The sequence below is a fragment of the Pongo pygmaeus genome, chromosome 17 (assembly GCF_028885625.2).
Source record: "Pongo pygmaeus isolate AG05252 chromosome 17, NHGRI_mPonPyg2-v2.0_pri, whole genome shotgun sequence".
NCBI lineage: Eukaryota > Metazoa > Chordata > Mammalia > Primates > Hominidae > Pongo > Pongo pygmaeus.
This window is the reverse complement of record NC_072390.2, coordinates 92224608-92241859: the sequence shown is the minus strand read 5'-3', so window position 1 is coordinate 92241859 and position 17252 is coordinate 92224608. Positions and strand designations below refer to the sequence as shown.

The window sequence follows — 17252 nt, the reverse complement described above, 5'->3', positions numbered from 1 at the left end:
CCCAAGCACAGGCTGAATGAAAAGAAAACTGTACAAGTAGCTTGTACGGTGGGAAGCCCCCAGCAGAGGCTGCGGGTGCAGCCAGGTGCTCTGGAAGCCTTGAGGCCTCTGGTGTCATCTTCCTCACCTCTCAATAAGAGACGGCTAGGTTGGTCAAGGTCCTCCCTGTCCTAAAACACTTTAATGAAATGGAAGAAAGGCTGCAGGCTGATAGAGGAGGGACAGTTTTGTTTGGTTCCCACAAGACTTCAGGAGAAGGCTCTAGGAGCCTCCTGTTTCTTGTTGGCAAAGCGTAAAGTGCAGCCTGGACCCTGTCCATCGAGTAGAGACTCAGGAGGCCAACCAAGATCCCTGAAAAGCTAACAGTGTGGTCGGCCTTCCCACGGTGCACCCACCGTGGGAGGACACTTGGCCCCCCGTTGTTAACGTCCACCGCGCCCAGACTCCCACAGCGAGCTCCTTCCCTTCCTCCCCATGTTTGCAGTGGAGTTCCCACTCGAGAAGACAGCACAGTAGCAAGTAGAGGCTGGTCCTGGGACACTCACACCCGTGTGTGTCAGGAAGCCCCTGTGATCACACGGCCCATGAGGAAGCCAGAGGGGCTGCTGGGGCTGATGAGGCCAGAGCAGGGTGTCCTGCTCTTCCCTAAATGACAGCTGGCACCAAAGCCCAGAGTTGGCAGCCTCCACCTGAGGAGTGGCATCTCCATGAACGGCTTGTGTTCTCGCACAAACCCATTGTGTAGATGAGGAAACTGAAGCTCAGAGAGGTTCCTGCCCTTGCCCAAGGCCACACAGCCGGAGGAGCTAGAAAGGTGCTAGGGGACTGGGAGGTGGGGGAGCTGAGACGCTGTCCCGCTGCTGCCGGGACGAAGCTGCCCCCCATGCCAGCCAGGCCTGCCTCCTCCCTCTGTCCGGCTCAGCAGCCCCGGCCTCCTGTTGCTCCCAGTCCGAGCTATGGCCAAGGGAGACGGATTCCTGCTCACCCTGGGGGAGAGCTCAGGATTTTGTCTCAAAACCTTATAAAAGATACGAGGCTCGACATTGTACTAAGGCCAAGGACTCTTGATCTCCCAGACAGATCCTAGAACCACAGGGCCCACGTGACCAGAATCCAATCTGTGCAAATCAATCAGCAAAAGGAGCCCCCAGCAAAGGGCGCAGGCCGGGGCCTCCGGGGACCGGCACCTACACACCACACAGCCCCCCAGGGTCCGAGTCCTCCAAACACGTGTAGGCAGGAGCCTCCTTACCTTGATTTGCTTGATGTTTGCTAATCTTCTCTTGAACACCCCACAGCGTGAAGGTAAGCAACTGTTCCCTAAACGACTTAGATCCTTAAAATATGTGTGGTTGGGCCGCATATCTCATGAGAGAGCCTCCGCCCAAACCAGAGCCCTCCTCTCTCTGCGGCCAACACCCTGGTAGACCTGGGGGAGCAGCCTCTCCCGCCCCCAACCCCTCAGCGCGGTGCTGGCCCGTGGCTCCTGAACCACTCACCAGTCCAGTCCGGGGCCTGGGCCCTTCCCCGGGGCCCTGGTGGCAGCTCCCAGTGGCTCAAGCAGTGTGCCCAGCACCGCGGGTGGAGGCTGAGCTCTGTGGTCTTTTCTTGCAGGGGGCCGAAGGCCAGAGACCAGGATTTGGCTACGGAGGCAGAGCGTCCGACTATAAATCGGCTCACAAGGGATTCAAGGGAGTCGATGCCCAGGGCACGCTTTCCAAAATTTTTAAGCTGGTAAGGTACCCTCTGCTCAGCTCCACTGAGCGGGGACTAAAAGGTCCCAGAATCCCCAACTAAGCTGAGCACAAGGGTGGCTGCCGCCTCTGGCTCAGCCGCACTGTACCCTGGGCGAGCTCTGTCCCAGCAGGCGTGCAGGGGCTCAGGTGGCCTTGCCCACCCGCATTTACGCGTGGATTTCCTCCGAGATGCATGTGGAGCCGGAGGTGCTTGAGGAAGGGCTGCGCCTAGGCTGGTTCAGGGGCCCTGGAGCAGGCCACTGACCTTGACTCTGGGGCAGGGCCCAGCTGGAGTCCAACTTGCCCATGCCCAGGGGTTGGAGCCCTCAGGGAGCTAAAGCAGGAGTCAAGCAGACATGGGTGTCGGGGGGAGATCCCTGGAGCCACGGGACGGGATGCCCAGGAGACCTCAGGGAGTGGGGAGTGTCCCGTCGGCTCATGAGGACCTGGAACCAGACCCATGACGAATGCCAGGCCCGCTGTTTATCAGCTGTGTCTCTGAGACTCGGTTTTCTCATCTGTAAGGTGGAGGTAACCCACCCACTCAGCTCACAAAATCGCTGTGAAAGTAAACGGTAGTGACAAACACAAAACGCGGCTGGCAGGTGCAGGGCTCGGATTCCTTAGATAAGCAGTCACCTTTATTATTGTTAAACGTCACCCAGAAAACCCTTAACTCTTAGACAGAGGCTCTCATTAAGCAAAACGGGAGGCACGTGAAGCTCCAGGCAGGGCCAGGAGGGAACCGCGAAGCCAAAGGGTCTGGGAGCCCCCCAGGCACCTGCGTTTGCGTTTTCATCTTGGAGGAGACCAGGCTTCTGGGGGTCCTCCCCGGGGTGCAGAGAGGAGGGGTCTTTCTTGGTGTGTAACATACTCATTGATTCAGTCACCTGAAATACACTTTGACTCCATGTATTTTTTGAGTCTGGATGTGTGGTGTGCTCTGCCCAGCAGCTGGGATCCGCATGGGCACAGACATGGTCCCTCCGCGTCCTTGGTGAGTGCAGAACCTCTGCCATGAGCCTCGATTCTGGGAGGTTCTGTGGACAACAGGCGATTCAGGGCAAAGCCCCTGCTCTTAAGGATAGCCGGTCTTAGAAAAAGCTTTTAATATGTGAAGTGAGCAGTGAGTAACTGAGCTGCTAAGTAAGCAGCTTTATGTCAGATAAAGTGGTAGGCAGGATCCACTCCTCAACGTAAATTCTGAGTAAGAAAATAAATTCTCCAAATAGTCAAGTCTCAGGGCCATCATGCTGTACCTTGCCGCAGTTCTGAGATGTGGCCACAAGAGGGCGGAGATGAGGCTCCCCGGGGAGCAGTGTCTGAACCCAGCACTGCAATCAGGACGGCCCCGCCCCACCTGGCCAGTACCTCACCTGCCTCTGAATCGCCTGGGATGCACGCCCAGACCCCTGTCTGCGCTCCGCCACAGGCTCACTGAGTCAGATTGTCCAAGGGTGAACTAGGTGTTGCTAGTTGTGATGATTTTGCAGACACCGTGCTCACCTGGGAAACACGAATTCATCCCATCTGGATAACTAATTACTCCACTACCAGCTTAAGGACTGTTAGACACACCGGGAGAGCTGAGTGCTGGCTCAGAGTTGATGGGAGGGCCCAGATGAGTGAGGGGCCCCATTTAGCAAATATTGTCCTTGCAATATATGCAAGGCTTACAACCAGTCACTCAAAGATGCTTGCAAGGCCAGAGCTTACCAAGACCAGCCTGAGGAACAGAAAGCTGCATTTAGATCTGCACATTTACTGTGTGCAAATATAACCAGTGTACTAGACACGTGTTTTCTTAAATAAGTTCAGTATTTTCCCTGAACTTTTTTGTATGAAGCTTTAAAAAATTATTTAATTTCTGTGGAGTTCAAGGGAAGCTTCAATGTATCAAAGCAAATTTCAAATCATATGGTTGTAATTAAATTTTACTGCATAAAAAGTTCATAACTGGCCTACTATGGCCGTATGGCTGAATGAGTTGACTTGGAGCAGTTCCAATAGATTAATAAATCAGCTCCCCCAGAAATGAGGGGGTTTAGAGGCAGGCAGATGGAGAGGACAGGGACTTCATAGCATTTAACATCATTTTACCATCTTTCTGTTCTTTTTGGTGCTGTTGGAAATCAGTAGTGAGAGGAAAAGACTCAAATCTGGAAGTCTAGCGCTGTTGGTAGGAACTGGGTAGAAAAAACTATACATGTCCCCCCATCACTCGGAAACCACATCAGAACATCATAGGAGCATCCTGTTTCCATGTGCATTAATTTCCACGAACATACATGTGAACGTTTTCCCACCTGTAGTGTTGCTGTGGAGTTGTGAGGTGTCAAAGTGGAGGCAAGAGTATCTGCCTCTTGCAGTAGGCTCTGTTCTTTTCCTGTCGTGAGAGAGGAGGTCAGTCTAACCCTCACCTTGTGAGTTCAGCCTTATACTGACCTGAGCCCAGGGTGGATCAGATGCTTAGATCATGTGACTCCAAGTTGCAAGACACATAATAGAGAGAAGCGTGACTGTTGCATCCATGCAGGCTCTAATCCTGGCTCCTTTGGGCTGGCTGAGCTTTGGCTCCTGGGCTATAAAGAAAGGATGATAGGAACACCCACTCCAGGGGGTGCTGGGAGCACAAAAGAGAAAACGGGGAAAAACGGGTTTCCTGCATGGTCTGTGCTCAACAAATTGTAGTTTCAATGATAAAAAGTAAAACCAATACACCCACCATTTTCAATGTCAAAAGGGGGCATCAAGAAAGTTAAGATTGTATCTCGGTAAGTTACCTTGCCAGAGGCTGCAGGGAACTTACTCCATTTCAGCACAGAAGCACTTTGTTTCATAGGACAGTTGTTCTACCACTTTCCAGGAAGTCCAAAGGCTGATCTCTTGGAAATGCAGCAAAAGGTGAGGTGAGTGCCAACTTCTGGGCTACTCCAGAGGGCAGCTCCAATGCCAAGGATGTTCAAGTTAAGCCAGGATGAAACAGGAAAAACCCATGCTCCCGAGGGAGAGGCTGGCCCTCGAGGGGCAGGGCCCTGCACCTGTCAGTCCCCAGGCCGGCAGGAGGCCTCCACGGTATGTGAGAAAGCTGCCTGTCTTGGGAGGAAAATCTCACTAGATGGTTCCTAAAGCGGCCTCACAGGCTAGAATTTCATAAACGTTTTCACTTGTGAAAACAAAAATCCCTTGAGTGAGTTGTGTAACCACAACATAGAGGCTTGTTTATAATGCTACGTATGTACTTGGAAACCCCCCCAAGAAGTCAGAACTGTCACCTTGGTCTGTTAGCTGCGTTATTTGTAAGGATTCTTGGCATCCGCGCTCTGGTTATTCGTGTTACTGGGCAGTGTGAAAGATGTAGAATTAGATGAGGACAGTGTTGGTTCGTTGCTGATCAGCCACGGTAAAGAGCATATTTCTTTTCTATCTTGCTTTCTGGGGGCTCTTCGCCAAAATTGATCATTTCATAAAAGAGGGGAAACCCAAGGAGAGAGACTAAGCTTTGAATAAAAATTTGAATGCAAAAAAAGTGCAGTTCTGCTTTGTCAATCTAAGTGACCAACGTGCGCCTCTTTCTAGAGGGATGGCCACGCCTGGCTACCTCCACACCGTGGGCCATGGCACACCTGTGCGCCATCTCAGTTAGCTGCCAACTCTCTTTTAAACATCAAAATTGTTTGTCCCCCAAACATGTAAATGCATGATTTTAAGACCCCTTCAAGTCAAAGTTTGCAGACAAACCTGTCTGTGCATTTGATTTGTCTGGTGTGGCAGATGAGATGGCACATAGGAGGGACATCCCCAGGGATGGACACGTGGCTTTGCTCTTTGCTGGCGCGTGTAGCAAGGGGTGTGCTAGGGTCCCTCCGAAAAAGAAGTTGCTCCTGTTGTCACTGGCAGTTCCCCTCAGTTGCCCTGTAACCTCTAGCTGAAGAGAAAAAGTGCTCATTCAAAGCAAAGCAATGGAGCGGCTGCACTTTCGCCCACAGAAGTGCAGCGTTGTTACGCAGAACAGTGGCTATGCCAGGCACCACTCCCTGGGGCCTGGGAATCAGATTCCAGGGACTCTTTCTCACACAACTGGAAATTCAATTAGCATTTGCTGAGGGAGGTCGGGAGAAATGGAATGAAAAGACCAGCTCTCCGGGGTGCCATTTCTATTAGCAGATGAGAGAGACACCCAATGGCTCAGCATCCACCCGGGACCACAGAAGAGGGGATGCTGGTGTGGGAGGACTCCGCGGCACTCTCGTCCTAATTCCTCTCTCTTCCTTTTCAGGGGGGAAGAGATAGTCGCTCTGGATCACCCATGGCTAGACGCTGAAAACTCAACTGGTTCCGGAATCCTGTCCTCAGCTTCTTAATATAACTGCCTTAAAACTTTAATCCCACTTGCCCCCGTTACCTAATTAGAGCAGATGACCCCTCCCCTAATGCCTGCGGAGTTGTGCACGTAGTAGGGTCAGGCCACGGCAGCCTACCAGCAATTTCTGGCCAAAAGTTAAATGAAAAAATGAAAACAGAAAATGGTTAAAACTGTCCCTTTCTGTGTGAAGATCACGTTTCTTCCCCCGCAATGTGCCCCCAGACGCACGTGGGTCTTCAGGGGGCCAGGTGCACAGACGTCCCTCCACATTCACCCCTCCACCCTTGGACTTTCTTTTCGCCGTGGCTGCGGCACCCTTGCGCTTTTGCTGGTCACTGCCATGGAGGCACACAGCTGCAGAGACAGAGGACGTGGGTGGCAGAGAGGACTGTTGACATCCAAGCTTCCTTTGTTTTTTTTTCCTGTCCTTCTCTCACCTCCTAAAGTAGACTTCATTTTTCCTAACAGGATTAGACAGTCAAGGAGTGGCTTACTACATGTGGGAGCTTTTGGTATGTGACATGCGGGCTGGGCAGCTGTTAGAGTCCAACGTGGGGCAGCACAGAGAGGGGGGCACGTCCCCAGGCCGTGGCTGCCCACACACCCCAATTAGCTGAATTCGCGTGTGGCAGAGGGAGGAAAAGGAGGCAAACGTGGACTGGGCAATGGCCTCACACAGGAAACAGGGTCTTCCTGGAGATTTGGTGATGGAGATGTCAAGCAGGTGGCCTTTGGACGTCACCGTTGCCCTGCATGGTGGCCCCAGAGCAGCCTCTATGAAACCTCGTTTCCAAACCACAGCCCACAGCCGGAGAGTCCAGGAAGACTTGCGCACTCAGAGCAGAAGGGTAGGAGTCCTCTGGACAGCCTCGCAGCCGCTCCAGTCGCCCATAGACACTGGCTGTGACCGGGTGTGCTGGCAGCGGCGGTGCACAGTGGCCAGCACTAACCCTCCCTGAGAAGATAACCGGCTCATCCACCTCCTCCCAGAAGACGCGTCATAGCGAGTAGGCACAGGCGTGCACCTGCTCCCGAATTACTCACCAAGACACACGGGCTGAGCAGATGGCCCCGTGGATGGAGACAAAGAGCTCTTCTGACCGCATCCTTCCAAACACCCGCTGACATCTCCTTTCGCTCCTCCCTCCCTAACCTACTGACCCACGTTTTGATTTTAGCGCACCCGTGATAGGCCTTCCAAAGAGTCCCACGCTGGCATCGCCCTCCCCGAGGACGAAGATGAGGAATGGTCAGCGTGATGCCAAAACGCGTCTTCTTAATCCAATTCTAATTCTGAATGTTTCGTGTGGGCTTAATATCATGTCTATTAATATATAGCCTCGATGATGAGAGGGTTACAAAGAACAAAACTCTAGACACAAACCTCCAAATTTTTCAGCAGAAGCACTCTGCGTCGCTGAGCTGAGGTCGGCTCTGCGATCCATACGTGGCCGCACCCACACAGCACGTGCTGTGACGATGGCTGAATGGAAAGTATACACTGTTCCTGAATATTGAAATAAAACAATAAACTTTTAATGGTATTTGCATGGGTGTCTTCTTTTGTGTTCCGGGCTGTAGCACACAGGCCCACATCAAGCGAGAGCCAAGTGTGCAGAGCTAATGTGACTCAGTGCCTCTGAGTCTCGAGGCAGGGCTGCCTGGCGGTGCCTGTTGGAGGGGGCATCCTTATCAGAGGGTCGATGGCTACCGAAGAAAGTGGAACAGAGGTAGTTGTCAGGGCACTGATTCTCTCACCAGGAAAAAAATATTTAGTGTCTCTGAAGACAAGCTTCCAAGTCTCTCTGTGTTCTGCCGTGTGGCTAGTGTACACACCCTGCAGATGTGAACCCGGGAGTCTTGGACGATTTCCCCTTGCTACCATTTTCTCTGAAAGCATGAAAGAGTGTGAAGCGATGTTTTACTTATAGTTGCCTTTGGTTACAAGAATTTTTCTTCAAAAAGATAGATGAAAGTCTCTCGTTTTTTCTTTTTCTTTCTTTTTTCTTTCTTTCTTTTTTTTTGAGACAGGATCTGAGACAGGATCTTACTTTGTCACCCAGGTTGGAGTGCAGTGCTGCAAGCTCAAGCTATCTTCCTGCCAAAGCCTTCCACATAGCTGGGACTACAGGTACACACCACCGCACCCAGCTAATTTTTGTATTTTTTGTAGAGACGGGATCTCGCCATGTTGCCCAGGCTGGTCTCATCCTGACCTCAAGCAGATCTGCCCACCTCAGCCTCCCAAAGTGCTAGGATTACAGGCATGAGCCACCGCACCCAGCCTTTGTTTTGCTTTTAATGGAACCACCAGTTCCCCTCTGTGTCTCAGCAGCAGCTGTGAGAAATGCTCTGCATTTGTGACCTTTACAAAGGGGAACTTCCATGCTGAATGAGGGTAGGATTACATGCCCCTGTTTCCCGGGGCTCAGAAAGCCTCAGACTCCAGCATGATAAGCAAGTGTGAGAAGCTTGGGAATATGACTGCATTCATTGCAATAGCAGGAAAAACTGCCGGGGCTGGAGGCATGGCCACCTGAGCTCGCCAGGCAGGCATGGCAGACAGAAAGCCCACGTCCACTGGCTACACTTCTCTGCCCAGACCCCTTCCAACTGAGGAATTTGGAAAATCATGCAAAGATAATTACATTTTAAAAATTGTCTTCTTTTCATTGGCAAGTCTATATTAATGTAACATATGTGGAAAATGCATTAAAAGGCAAACCAAGGGTACATCATAAGCTAGCATTCACCATGACAGTACAATACTTGGGTGAGTATTTTAAAATAAAACACAGCAAGATAGGAACTGAGCCAGGGAGCTTGTGTGCTCACTGAACACTTGCCTGAAGTGGCCCACCTACTTTCTCCTGAAGGTGACTGGAAATTAACTTACCAGGCTGAGAGCCAAGAGGAGGGGCTGCTGGAGCCCCAGCCTCATGGACACAGATGCCCTTCCCCGCCACCTGCACAGGCTGTCAGGACCTTCCCCATGGCCCATGCAGGTTGTAAGGACCACGGTCAGTAGAGGCTAGAGGGGCCATGAGGGTCTGTGGAACTGGACACAGAAAGCCGTAGTGATCACCCTTCCATCTGCACAGCCACACCTTGCCTTTCAGTGCTGGCCTGCCCATCTGTAGGGGCAGGGAACGCATATGAAATTGATAGAGCAGCCTCTGAGCTTGGAGCGTGAAGTACCTGGCACGGAGGAAATGAAATCTCTACAGAGGGCTGATGACAAGCAGCCAGTCAAGAAGTGAGCAGAGCAGGTGCTGGTTTAGCTCAGGAGACACCGTGATGAATGACTCTGCCTGGGCCATGAACTATAAATTGGAATTGGGATCATGTGAGAAGAAAGAACCAGGGACTGAGGGAGAAACTGTAGAACAGTGAGTGAAAAGTTCTCTCATAGCAATTTTTACAGAAGAGAGCGAAGCCATTAGTTAATTTTGGGTGTTTGTTTGTTAGTCTGCTTAGGAAGCCACAAGAGAATACTACAAACTGGGTGGCTTAAACAACAGACAGTTATTTTCTCAGTTCTAGAGGCTGCAAGTCCAAGATCAAGGTGCCGGTTTCTGGTGAGGCCTCTCTGCTTTGCCTGCAGACGGCCGCCTTCTTGCTGCATCCTCACGTGGCAGAGAGAACGACCTCGGGTGTCTCTTTCTCATCTAAGGACCCCAGTCTTACTGGATAAGAGCCCTGGCCTTACGACCTCATTGAACCTGAATTCCCTCCTTAAAGCCCCTATCTCCAACCTGAATTCCCTCCCTAAAGCCCCTATCTATATCTATCTCATCTCCAAACACAATGACATTGGGAGTGAGAGCTTCAAAACACACATTGTGGGAGGACACAGTTCCATCCATAACAGAAATATATTTTCCCTCATGCAACAACAAATATTTTCTAAGCCACCATTTGGCAAGATGTTATAATTAAATCCAAGACTCTTCAGTACTCTTGCCTCTTTGCCAAAAAAACACAATACAAAGTGAAGCACGCTGGCATATTTCTCTATTGTGATTCCTCTATTGTAAATAGTAAATAGTCACTGAAATCCTAAATGATAGGATATGAAGGCAAGGCTGACCCAACAGCACAGACAAGGCTGTGTGGCTTGTTAACCACCACAGCTCACTCCAGCACAAGACGCCGGAGCAACTTCGTGTGACCGCACCTGCCATAGAAGGAAAATGAGTAATCTGGTTTTGTAGAAATAGCCTGATTTCAACCGGCACTCTCATCCACCTTCTAGGCAACTCCAACCTCATCTCAGTGAGGCAGGCCAGGGCTCCTCCTTCTACAGCCCCTTACCTCGACTTCCCACTACCAGGAAATGGCTTGTTTATCCAGCTCCGGAATCTTACAAGCTCCTGGAGCTCACTAATAGGTCAAGACTCGAGGGCATCCATAAAACAGTGACTCCTGCATAGTATTCCATGGTGTACAGGTGCCACATTTTCTTAATCCAGTCTATCATTGTTGGACGTTTGGGTTGGTTCCAAGTCTTTGCTATTGTGAATAATGCTGCAATAAACATACGTGTGCATGTGTCTTTATAGCAGCATGATTTAAAGTCCTTTGGGTATTACCCAGCAATGGGATGGCTGGGTCAAATGGTATTTCATATACACCACAGAATACTATGCAGCCATAAAAAATGATGAGTTCGTGTCCTTTGTAGGGCCATGGATGAAATTGGAAATCATCATTCTCAGTAAACTATCGCAAGGACAAAAAACCAAACACCGCATATCTCACTCATAGGTGGGAACTGAACAATGAGAACACATGGACACAGGAAGGGGAACATCACACTCTGGGGACTGTTGTGGGGTGAGGGGAGGGGGGAGGGATAGCATTAGGAGATATACCTAATGCTAGATGACGAGTTAGTGGGTGCAGCACACCAGCATGGCACATGTATACATATGTAACTAACCTGCACATTGCGTACATGTACCCTAAAACCTAAAGTATAATAATAAATAAATAAATAAACAAATAAATAAATAAATAGAACAGTGACTCCTTCCACTACCGCCAGCACCAGCCAGGGCCCCTCCACCTCTCAGCTGAGTTCCCGCTTCTGATTTAAAGTTCATGTGAAAACTAGAGATGATCCTGAGTCGGAATCTACCTCCCAATGTGGTGCCCAGGCTGTTAGCTCACCAGGGGCCAGCGGCCTGCCTGCCTGCCTGCCTGACCACAGGTTGTGGCAAAAGCCCTCAAGATCATGTCCCTGCCACACAGGTTGGGCAGCTTTCAGGTCTCCTGGGAGACAGTTTCATCTGTACCGTGGCAAGCAAACTTCAGAGCTATAAGCAGTACCAGGCTATGGCAAGTGCGGTGTGCTAGGAAGACACCGTCACTCAAATATGGGCAGCATGTGAGTGGGGTCTATGGAGGCCTGCACATGGGGAGTTCTTAGTTCTTGCAGCTTTTCTGTAAGCTTGAAACTGCTTAAAAAAAAAAAAAAAAGACAGGCTGAGCGCAGTGGCTCACGTCTGTAATCCCAGCACTTTGGAAGGCCAAGGTGGGCAGATCACTTGAGGTCAGGAGTTCAAGACCAGCCTGGCCAACATGGTGAAACCCCGTCTCTACTAAAAATACAAAAATTAGCCAGGTGCAGTGATGCATGCCTGTAATCCCAGCTACTCGGGAGGCTGAGGCAGGAGAATCACTTGAACCTGGGAGGTGGAGGTTGCAGTGAGCCGAGAGGACACCATTGCACTCCAGCCTGGGCAATAGAGCAAGACTCTGTCTCAAAAAAAAGAAAAAAAAGAAAAGAAAAAAAAAAAAGGACAAAGACTTAGCGTTACTAAAGTTGAGAGACATGATTGAAAGGTAACTAGAAAATGCGCATGGTGAAGAGTATCTTGAGCCAGGGGCAGTGGCTCCCACCTGTACTTTCAGCTGCTCAGGAGGCCAAGGCGGGGAGATCACCTGAAGCCAGGACATTGAAACCAGCCTGGCTAACATAGCAAGACCCTGTCTCTAACAAAATAATGAAAATTAGCTGGGTGCGGGGTGTGCACCGGTAGTCCCAGCTACTCAGCAGGCTGAGGTGGGAGGATCACTGAATCCAGGAGGTCGAGGCTGCAGTAAGCCATGACCTGCACTCCAGCCTGGGTGACAAAGTGAGACCCTACCTCAAAAATAAAGGAACATCTCAAGGCAGATGGCCAGCTGTTGTCCATCTCTACCAAGAACTACTAAAAAATTGGCTGAGATAACATCAAAGTGAGCTGTCTCATGTTAAATATAAGAATTTCTTTCTTATAGAGCTTGGTTACCAAGGTAACCAATGATCTCTTTGTTCTAATTACTAAAATAGTAACGTAAAACTCTCTTCATTGGCCCAGAATAATAACACTGGGGAAGCATCTGTTAATTGGTAGAAGGGGTGTGTGAGGCGTCTCCGTGGGTGTGCACTGTGTCATCTGTCATTCTTTCTGTAGTGCCTTAAGGGATTGAATGTTTCAAAGGTGCCAGGTCACAAGAGAAGGTCCTCAATGATGGGGGCAGCACTGTGGGCAGTGTGGAATAATCAGTAACATTTATTTTAACAACTTCCAGGCATACTGTAAGCTGAGCCAGGGCTGACCACAGTGTCAGCAGCCATGAAGCATCCCAGATTCTCCCCACTTTCCTTTCAGGACAGCCTGCCAGCCTCCTGGCTGCTGGCAGAAGACGTGGGCTCCTGGGTGACAAAGGGGACTTCACTCACAGTAACAGGAGTAGTAGCCAGAGGGCCAGCATTTGTTTGAACATCTGAGCCCCCAGCCCCAAAGCGCGAAGCAAAGTGGGCCAGGAGACGCCAGCACATACAGTGGGTGGTGTGGTGGCGGAGGGGCCTGAGCTTGAGGAGCGGACTTTCAGCTGCTCAGGAGGCCAAGACGGGGGCTCACTTGAAGTGCACCTGCCTGGCCTTTGGCACGGTGGGCAACAGTGTCTTGATTACACTGATCAGTAAGCAAGCACCCCTTCATGCTAGAGAAAGAGGCCATCTCCATCTCCCCAGGCTGCGCTCTGTACAAACAGCCCAACAAGAGCATGTGGAGATAACACACAGAAATGCGAGGGGCCCACGCAGAGTGATTCCCAATACCATGGGGTCGGTTAACTGAGAATAGAAGTAGAAGGCAGAGCTGGAAAGAAAGAAATTCAATCAACTAACCCCAGGGACGAGAAGCCAGGCCTAGAGAATGTGACTGGCTGGCCCAGGGACAGGCAGCCGTCAGAGGCAGAGTTGGTCTGAGTGGGGCCCACGCCTACTCCCTCACAGCATTGAGAGCGCACAGCACACTTGGAGGTACAAGCCTTTGCTTGTGCTTAAGGCACAGCACTCTATTCACTATCACAGGGAGTCCAGCCTCTGGGTAAAACTCACCTGGCAAAGCACTGCCAATAGTTGAGACGATCCATCGTAGTGGGATCCAAAGCACTTCCCTCACCCACTCTATTTCAAAATCTATCAGAGCAATATGCCTCCTACAAAGAAAGAAAGAAGCAAAAAGAACAGTAAAGCAATTTCTTACCATTCCCTCTTAGCCACATCCAGGAAGTCAACATCACTTTAATTTTTTCAGTCCAAAAATATCTGGAGTCCCTACTCAGGGCCAAGAAAACATATATTGAAATTTGTTGTTTCAACAGGATGATGACTCTCTCAATTACCAACTTCCCTAACAGTTTGGAAATGTAAGGCATAGTAAAATAGATGAATATATCTTTACAAAGAGCCCGATGATATAAAATAACTCCATGGATGTTTCTGGGAAGTCCAGGATCTGGCATCTCTCATAAACAGACACACTGATATTATGATGGATGCGCACTGCATTTCAAGTCACTCTTTAATACCTTTCAAATGAGAGAAAGCAGAGAGCAGGAACCTGGGACATCCTCCAGGGTTTAAATGCCCTGGGCTTGAATATGTTGCCAACTCAGCATTGCTCTATTGTGTTAAGCCATGGCAAACGTGACCTAGAGGAAGTGTCCGCCTTTAAACAGTGAAAATTCACCCAAAACCCAAAGAAGTAAATATACAGGAGTTTAAAAATAATACAAAAACTATTTTTATTATTTTTAAAGCCAGCATGGTGGCTTTTGGCATCACTATCCATTTCTAATACAAAAGTGGATTAAATAAATATCATCCAATGTATAAATAGATCATGAAACAATTGTGAAGATAAAAAGAGAATTCTTCTGTAATTAAAAAAAATTAACTTTAAAAATTTTCTTTAGTGGTGAATCAAGAACGAATCCCTATGTCACTTGAGAATTTGTCAATTATGATACAAATCTTGATAGAATACAACATCTTCATGCCGTAAAAAGTGTTACACATGAAAGATTAAATAGAAAAATCTCTTCTGACTGTCTGTTGCTCCTGCCATTCATACTAATCTTCATTTTTTCTTAGTTGTTAGTCATCCATATAAAGAACTGCCCCGATGCCTCTGTGTAGGGAGGGTGAGTGTGAGGGTGTGTGGGTGAGTGTGAGGGTGAGTGTGTGGGTGAGTGGGTGTGTGGGTGAGTGTGAGGTTGTGTGGGTGAGTGTGTGGGTGAGTGTGAGGGTGAGTGTGAGGGTGAGTATGTGCTCATCCGTGCATGGGGGTCTGAGGAGAGGAATTTGTTCGGAGAGGGCCAGCCACCAAACAGGACATGCTGTGGGGGTCTGAGGAGGGGAATCCGTTCGGAGAGGGCCAGCCACCAAACAGGACATGCTGTGGCAAGCCACACCATGAAAAAGAACATGTCTCGGCTAGGAATGTGTGGGCATCTGGCCCACAAAAAGCTCTGTGGTTCCCACTTTCTCCACAATGAAGAAGATGCCAGCTCAGTGGCCTTTGGCATATGGTCTTTTCATTAGAATATGGGAAAGATGTAGAGGCCCCAAGTACAGATACGACATTAAATTGGGTTATGGGTGTAGGCACTTTTGAAATTTTATTCTAAAAAATCCAAAGTGCCTAAGTTACGTGAACACAGATTAAGTGACACAAAGAGAACGCTTCCTTCGAAGTATCCGCCACATAATCTCATCTCTGCCTCACTTACTTCCTATGCAGTAGGTCTTGGAAAAGGGATAAATTCGCAACGATCAATCCTTGGATTAACTTTTTTTAGTGAGGGAAGGGCACAGTATTAATTTTGAAATAAGCTTCAGAAAAAAATGTAAGAAGCAGGCATGAGATAGCCTTAATATACACTAGAAAGCAGTTCTATGTATCTTACCTATTTCCTTTAAAAATCTTATGTACATAAATCTTGAAATTGATTTACATGCCGAACTATTTTATCTTAAATATTTCCAAACATAAATCTGTGTGATGGCCATTTCATGTTAAAATGTGTATCTTAACGAGTTACAAATATTCTTCTAAAATGAGGAAAACCCACAGCAAGAAATCCACTTCTACTTTTAAAAATCTTGTACCTGTGCTAACACATGCGTCTCTTGTAATAAATGTGATATGAGTTCAAAGGAAGACATAGAACACTAGCTATAATTTCAAAAATCAAGTTTCCTTAAAATATTACAACAGGGGAGTAGAAAATATGCACAAAGGAAACATCCCCTAGTTAAGTGCCGGACAAGCACTGACACTTCATGTCCCACCAGCAGAATACTGTCAGGAAGAGGAGAGCGGCGTTTGATGGACCTCCCACTGACCTGGCTGCAAGCTGTCAGATGCCATGTCATAGCATTTTTTCTATTTAGATACTTTCTGAGTGCCTCAAGTTTTTAAAAGGGGAAAAAGTAGAGCTTGATGGGGGTGGGGTAGCATTTGAATCTGCATGTTTGAAAACATGTCTTCATTTTCATCTATTGCCATTCTATGGAAACGCAGCCACTTGGGCATTATCTGGCAGGTGGGACTCCACACACGCTACGTGCCTCCTGCTTCCTCAATAGCTGCATCCCAGCTTCACATTTGGTATCTTTGCAAAGGCAATTCATTCTTTCAGCTTCAGTGCTTCATGGTTACTTGAGCACACAAGCAGGATCAAAACACTTAGGAACTTTCAAAAGGTTCCTCAATGACTGGGTGCTGTTGAATAAAGCAGCAAATGAAAGGGAACAGAAACAGTTCTGGCACATGCACAGGGCACTGTGCTGACGCCCACGACTCGCTGTCGCGGAGCCATGCCCTGATTTTTAAAGTCTGAAGCCTTTCCAGTGGACACTGCAGGGGTAAATGCCTCTGAACTTCACAGAGGTAAAGGAAAATACCACTAAAGTTTTCTCTTAAAAATATCTGAACTTGAAATTAATTTACATGCCAAACTATTTTATCTTAAATATTTTCAAACGAAAAAAATTAATCACATTTCCTATCTTCATCTTTTATTTATAGTTATTCCAAAGCAGATATGCTATGATGAGATAGTTCTAAAAATACAGTTCTTTATCCTCAAAACCCTGGTTATACATGAGGCTAGAAATCTCTTTTCTAGAATTTTTAAAACAACCAGTAAAATATAAAGATCAACCTGTACCCCACAAAGATTCAAGTAAAATTATGTCTTTTCAAAACCTTATATTTTCAAGGACTGTTCTGCAAAAAAGCAGCTTTTATAATTATGAAGTAAATCAAAATAATACATAAAATGTCTTGTGTTTGCTAATAAATTGAGAAAAGACACAAAATTGAATTATTGATATTTTCTTTTTCTTTAACCAAAATAAAAGTAGGCTCTAGATTCACCTCTTAAGGCCTTAAACAGTCAATTAACGAATACAATTCACCAAACTAGCTTTCTATACAATTAGGAATTAAACAACCCCTTTTAGAGATGTCCTGAGATGACATTTAATGCTAAAATCAAAATAAATAACCCAGCAAGAATAAAAGTTTAAAATTCCAATAATTTCAACTTTGGGGATATTTGTTCACCAAAATTAATCAACATTTCTAAAATATTTCAATACAAAATTATAAAATAAAAAGTGCATTAAAAGCAGAACCTTTAAACTCTAGCACAATTACAGTTACTCTGAATATGTGACTACAGCCAGGTTTACACACTCAGATTCAAGGAAGGAGACCTCAGGATTGGTAAGAAGTCCAGTATCACAAGAATAAGTCAAATAAGGCTTTTCTTTTTCTTAAAAAAATATACAATACACAAAGCAG

At 47.9% G+C, this 17252-nt stretch overlaps 1 protein-coding gene across 4 annotated transcripts in view; it reads left to right on the top strand.

Annotated features, from left to right (window-relative positions):
• MBP (myelin basic protein) overlaps nucleotides 1–7646 on the top strand; it is a 150900-nt gene extending 143254 nt beyond the window's left edge. For all 4 annotated transcript variants that reach the window (XM_054460245.2, XM_054460244.2, XM_063653854.1 and 1 more), the window contains 2 exons: nucleotides 1615–1734; nucleotides 6016–7646. In XM_054460245.2, the coding sequence (XP_054316220.1) occupies nucleotides 1615–1734; nucleotides 6016–6060 (165 nt within the window). In that variant the 3' untranslated portion in view covers nucleotides 6061–7646. The remainder of the gene's footprint in view (nucleotides 1–1614; nucleotides 1735–6015) is intronic.
• The last annotated feature ends 9606 nt before the right edge of the window (nucleotides 7647–17252 follow it).